Raw genomic sequence first — 6,000 nt, 5'->3', positions numbered from 1 at the left:
ATCATCAGGGAGAACTTGAGCGCTGTCAATAAGTTGAAGCCCTGGAACGTTAATCGGGATGTTGGAATGGCGCAGACCCACTTGTAATGCTTGCTCAGGCTATCTCTTGTCAGGAATGGCTTTCTGCAAACGCAGATGAAATCCATACTTCTATCCTCGTGCCTTTCAAATCGGACGAACACATTTAAAAGGACGTTTCTCACTTGAACTGGCACCGTTGAGTGCAACCGAATCAAGTGGTTTTTTTCTGACTTGGTCAATGGCACAGGTCCGTCCCCGTCCCTGACCGGGAGACCCTGATCAATGCGACGCTCCTGTGGCTGGATCGCCGCTTTCCTGTCCAGCAGTCCCTGGACGCAGTTGTAGAATGTACATTCGTTTCTCTGTGCCTTGATCACTGTAGTTAGCGTAGCGTGTAGTGGAACGCTGGCGAGGAAGGTAATTTGCAACAGTGATGTTGATTATAGAGTGTTAGGGTGTGCACAGAGAAAAAAATTGCGAGAAAGAGTGCATTTCACCATGCCCTCCACCTTCGTAGAATATATAACTCCATATCTCCATGACCAGATAATCTCGAGCAACGGCCAGGTTGTGTCATTCTCTCTCTTCGTCCAATTGCTTTACGCCCATCTGCAGCTCGTCCTTTTGCTCGTTCTCATGCCTATGTCACACTCCTGCACGCCTATCTAGAGCTCGTCCTTTTTGAGCTCGTCCTCTTTTCTTTTTCGAAATGTGCAAGGCTGTTTGCATGCAATGCTAGACTTTAAGTCAAGATGATTAGGGTTTGTCTTATGTAGAAAGAAAAGAAGAGAGAGGTCGCTAAATCACGATGGGTAATCAATGGCCATAAGCATCAGCAGCATCAGCAACACCACATATTCACCAGAGTCTGTTATGCAAGGCTATAGTCTATGGTCTATCCAGACTGGGTATCCGGAGAATGTCCTGAGATACGTCTTACTCATAGACTAGATGCTCATAAACAATTGCACTCAGTAAACTCTTGATGCTCACCTTGCGCATTATCCAAAGCGCCTTTGCAATTGAGAAGCATTTAGAGGTATCGCCACGCGTTTGCTTTTTCAACCTTCTTCCATGATGTTCTGAGAAGTTCACCTGGACTTAACTCACATATTTAAGGCTCCAAAACTAGGAACTAGGGAGATTCATTCAATTGGGCTGTAACCGTTGGATTATGTTTCGATGCACAGGACAAGAGCGACGCGTATGGCGCTGCACGAAAGATCGTTTGTAACAACCGGCTTCTGAATAATACCTCTGATTGACTAGAAGCCTCACTGCCTACCATGGCAAGAAGCAACGGGGTAATGCGGCGTAGGGGATCTAATAACGAGTTCTGTAACTTCTATCATTAGTTCTATTTACAATAGGAGACACCACGCGAATATGACTTCGGCAAGGGCGTGCTTCGGTTACTTACTGGTTCGCGGTGCAGGGTCCTCCTTTAGATTGGAATGTATGAACACAAAGGTAAACGAAAATGGAAGGAAATAAATATAGGATCTGTTTAGCTAAATGGTACGAGCTAGGACTATATTCCTTTGGGAATGACTGGGGTAGTTGCAAGGAGTTCGCATATGTGATATCCGATGAGGTGAGGAGTCATGACAATGAAGTCCACCTCTCTAGAGTCGTTGTATGCCAACACTCGCTGATCAGGCCTCGATTGTACCTTTATAATGCCGTTTGACGAGGGTGGGCCGATGACGGATGCTCAATGAGACGATCGGTGATTGAGGAAGCGCTGCAGGGCAAGTACAATGCCTAAATAAGAGCGGTTGACGGTGCAAAGATGGCGAATGATCAGGATTGGTATTCCCTGTTGACTGTATCTTGTTGCGTGGGTTACTGACGGTGGTAGTCAGTACCTGTCGTTGCTGTGGTGTTATCCGGACAATCTGGACGAATGCAACGTGTGATACAAATGATTTTAGGAAAGAAGACTCTGGTCCAGGAACCAGACCGTTTATTCTTTTATTCTGGGGCAGTGCTCTTTCCCGTGATCCAATATCAACTTTGCGAGGCCAACCGAATGATTGTCATTTACTACACCACAGAATCCATTTGCATAGGTCGACCGAACTGGGAAAGCCCTCCGCGAGTCTTCTCTGGCATCACTACTCTCAAGACTGGACTCAGCCGGAATCATTGTGGTTTATTCCATCCACAACAAGATCCGTCGCAGTCAACAGGAGTTTGTTGTGGTTATGGTTGGCCATTCATATTTTTGCACCCGCCTCTTGCTGCAAAACACGGAGATTGTGTGCAGGCACTTCTTTTGCGTGATGCAAGGGGACAGCAGGTGCAAGTATTTGATCAGCCTCGTTCTTAGGCGCTGGTTCAAGGAGCAGTGGCAGGATCTTGAAGGTTTCGAGACGAAAATTGGTTCAAAGCTTCTAGTCGCCTACCCGCATTACATCGCCTCCACCAGGACCGAGGATCACCCCGCCAGCGCTTGTACGAGGATTGTGCACACCTTGTTCTCTACAGGATCCTCGACACCACAGCCAAGAAAGGAAGAGCGACTGAGGATAAAGTGGCACACAGATGTTACAGGGATCGTGAGAGAGCTGGCCATCATGGGGACAGCCGGTCCAGCAATGCGATGCAAACGCTCAACAACCTCTCAATCTCGCTGAAACGGAGACGAGACTCATAGAGCTACAGGACGCGTCTGACAACGAAGCAGGTCTTAGTGTCACTAAAGACCCACTTGTGGTGAAGCCGAAGGGGCGTCCAGGAGCCAAACGTATCAAGAGCACCAGTGAGATGTCGCGACCATCCAAGCTCGAATTATTCTTACCGGGGTGTAAGAATAACCCGCTTACACCCCTGTGAGATGACAAAACGGGGGATAATCTTACGGGGGGTGAGAATAAAATCTTACGGGGGGGTGAGATTATATTCTTCCTTTGTCCTTGCCAAACGCGTCAATATATTGGAGGACACATCCCTTGAAAGCATTACTGGTGCTTTCAAAGAGTGCCGTAAACTGCGATTCAACCGAGTCAGCATCGCGCACAAGGCAAGCAAGGAGACGTCAAAGATACTATCGTGCCAGGCAAATAGTTTGGAAATAGGAAGCGTAAATGACCTTTTTTTTTAGGATGGATGTTAGACATGATCCGAGTGAATTATTCGCTATATCAGCCTCAACTGAATCCCACGTTTCATTCATAGGTAGCAGCTCCTAAAGGATCTTGATTACCGTCCACAAACTGCATGGTTGCCTCTGGTTGAGAACTGAAGAACGGTGTCTGAATTTCCGCAGGAGGGAAGGAGGACGCCGATTGGAGATCAAACAGGTACGACCTGGGAAATCAGTTTGTCTTTGTGTGCAAGTAACGGAGATTGATGCTGTGCTTGTGCTACAGTTCAATGAGTAAGGTTCGACATATCTAATCTAGACATACTTATGCTGTGCGACTTCAAGGCGAAAGACTGGTCGGGGTCACCCTTGCCCAATGGATGCGGATACAGGCAAGCGCCTTTCCCGAGCGAAAGCGATGGGATTCACCTTTCTCATTCGCCCCTCGCTTCCATGCCCATCGTATCTTCGCTCATTCCTTTCCTCTTTTAATCCACTCACAGAACGCACTCAATTTTTTTTTTTTGAATTTTTCAGCGGGATGAACAAAAGCCAGCAGAACTCAAGAGAAGGAGCCCCCACAGTCCTGATCATTGGCGCAGGGCTCGGTGGTCTGATGCTGGCAACTCTGCTTGAACGCTGTAACATACCATACCATGTCTTTGAGCGAGCCAACGCGTTTCGCTCTCTCGGTAGGTGCTATTCACACTTTCAAATTCACTTTATGCTATACATGTACCACACTTTCCTTTTTTTAACATATCCTGGGATACCATGATCATCGTACAGGCTCGGCAATGACAATGGGTGCGACCATTTTACCGGTATTCGAACAGCTTGGGCTGTACGAGGATATCAAAAATATGTCCATCCCTTGCAACAGCGCGGATATGTACAACGCAGATGGGAAGTTTCTAGGATCTCTCGACGCGAATGATACCGTGCCCATGTAAGTGTTGGAATCGGCGATAGCTTCATTCCACGAGTTGATAGGCAATAGAACTCATGTTTGACTAAATACACACTTTCTATCTCGTTTTTAGTGTCGGATACAGCCAGGTGATCTTTGCACGGCCGAGACTATATGAACTGTTGCTGAAGCAGGTCCCTTCCGAAAAGATCACTCTCCGGAAGAAGGTCCTCAGAACAGAGGAAAAGGAGGGCAAGATGCACATCTACTGCTCAGACAACACGTCGTATGAGGGCGACATCCTAGTCGGATGCGACGGTGCCTACAGTAATGTGCGCCAAAACATGTTCCAACAGATGAAGGCCAAGGATCTCCTACCTGCCGTGGATGGGGAGGATATGGCGATTGGGTTCGTGAGCATGGTCGGCGTGGCAGACTCGCAGGACTTGAAAAAGTATCCACAACTCAAGGACCCATTTTGTCACTTTTCGTGCGCCCTTGGCAAGGACAACCGCAGTGTAGGGTTATTCCAGATACAGTCTATGTACAGTTGACCATCCGAGGATGCACACAACTTACTTATACATCCTGACTTTGATTACATTATTGTCCATACATTAGTGGGGTGTTTGCAACGTCGCAGACAACCAGGTCTGCTGGGGTCTCAACATCCAGCTCTCGGAACAGGAAGCCAAGGTTCAACGCTTTCGCAATTCAGAGTGGGGACCAGAATCGATCGAGACGATGATCAAGGAGTTTCAGGATGTGCCGTCGCCTTGGGGAGGTACCATGGGCGAGTTCATACACGCGACACCTAAGGATTTGATTTCAAAAGTCTTTTTGGAGGAGAAGCTCTTCCAGACCTGGTATCATTCGCGTACCGTACTTCTTGGAGATGGTAGGTGAGGGTACACAGGGCCAACTTTAGTATAATGGTCGCTAATAGACACTAACGCAGAATCTTGTTGCTTTTCTTTGCACTGATGCAGCCTGCCACAAGGTAATGACCTTCACTCTTATTGCACGCAGATACTTTTGATAATACCATTGAGCTAAAACACCTCATCTCTATGTAAATCTTGATACTTTTAGATGTTGCCAGGTGCTGGACAAGGTCAGTTTCTACCTCGATGTTCTTATCTGGCGACCATCCATTTATCGAATGACAGAGATCTGATTTATTCATACGACAATTGTAACTTGTATCTTTTATCCGAACAGGTGCTGTGAGCGCAATGCAGGATGCTGTGGTGCTCGCCAACTGCATCTACAACATGAACGATAAGACCCCGGAAAGTCTTACGGCCGCTTTCAAGGATTATCGTGAGCAGCGTTTCGACCGAGTCAGCAACCAGTACAAGGCAAGCAAGGAGATGTCCAAGATTCTGTCTGGTCAGGTAAAAAAATCTCTTCCTGACAAAAAAAAAAAACATGGTGTGCATTGACTGAGAGAGATGTCTGAAAAAAAGACAGGTGATTGACAAGGGAGGGGGTGTTTTTCCTTTTTTCCGGTTGGTGTTGGATTTAGACATGGTCAGAGCGATTCTTCCGCTATATCATCCTCAATTGGATTCCCAGCTTCCTTCAGAACCAGCAATCGCTCCTGGGACTTGACTACCGTCCACAAATTGCATGGCTGCCCCTGGCTGAGAACCGAGGAACAGTGTCCGTACTTCCCCAGCAAGGAAAGAGGGAACCGTTGGCAGAACAGGCATCTGCATTGTGAATGCGGCCAAGGGATAGATTGACTCCAGGACTCTCTGGTCATTAACGCAGAATAGAGAACACTTCGTAGCATAGACTATTAGAGACAGAATTCCCGGAATGTAAAAATGCTCATAGACCATATTTATTTCGTAATGAAGAATACCGTGTGTGCGATCTATCTGTTCGAGCAAAATATCCTGACTCTGGAGCATCGTCGTAGCTTAGCTGGGACGATCAGATGGTGGGGGAAAAAAGCTGGCATACACGCATCGAG

The 6,000-nt window shown here is 47.2% G+C and overlaps 1 protein-coding gene across 1 annotated transcript; it reads left to right on the top strand.

Annotated features, from left to right (window-relative positions):
* Nucleotides 1-3,765: 3,765 nt before the first annotated feature.
* On the top strand, nucleotides 3,766-5,745 carry BC939DRAFT_497687 (uncharacterized protein; the record flags this gene model as incomplete). The annotated part of the gene is made up of 8 exons (XM_051559738.1): nucleotides 3,766-3,801; nucleotides 3,946-4,058; nucleotides 4,153-4,537; nucleotides 4,641-4,917; nucleotides 5,009-5,019; nucleotides 5,112-5,133; nucleotides 5,241-5,416; nucleotides 5,548-5,745. 8 exons carry the CDS (start codon nucleotides 3,766-3,768, stop codon nucleotides 5,743-5,745), a joined length of 1,218 nt encoding a protein of 405 aa, XP_051406145.1.
* Between the last annotated feature and the right edge of the window lie 255 nt (nucleotides 5,746-6,000).

The sequence above is a fragment of the Gamsiella multidivaricata genome (assembly GCF_025024155.1).
Source record: "Gamsiella multidivaricata strain RSA 2152 chromosome Unknown BC939scaffold_144, whole genome shotgun sequence".
Taxonomy (NCBI): Eukaryota; Fungi; Mortierellomycota; class Mortierellomycetes; order Mortierellales; family Mortierellaceae; genus Gamsiella; species Gamsiella multidivaricata.
Note: the sequence above shows the minus strand (reverse complement) of the source record. Positions and strands in the feature narration are given on the sequence as shown.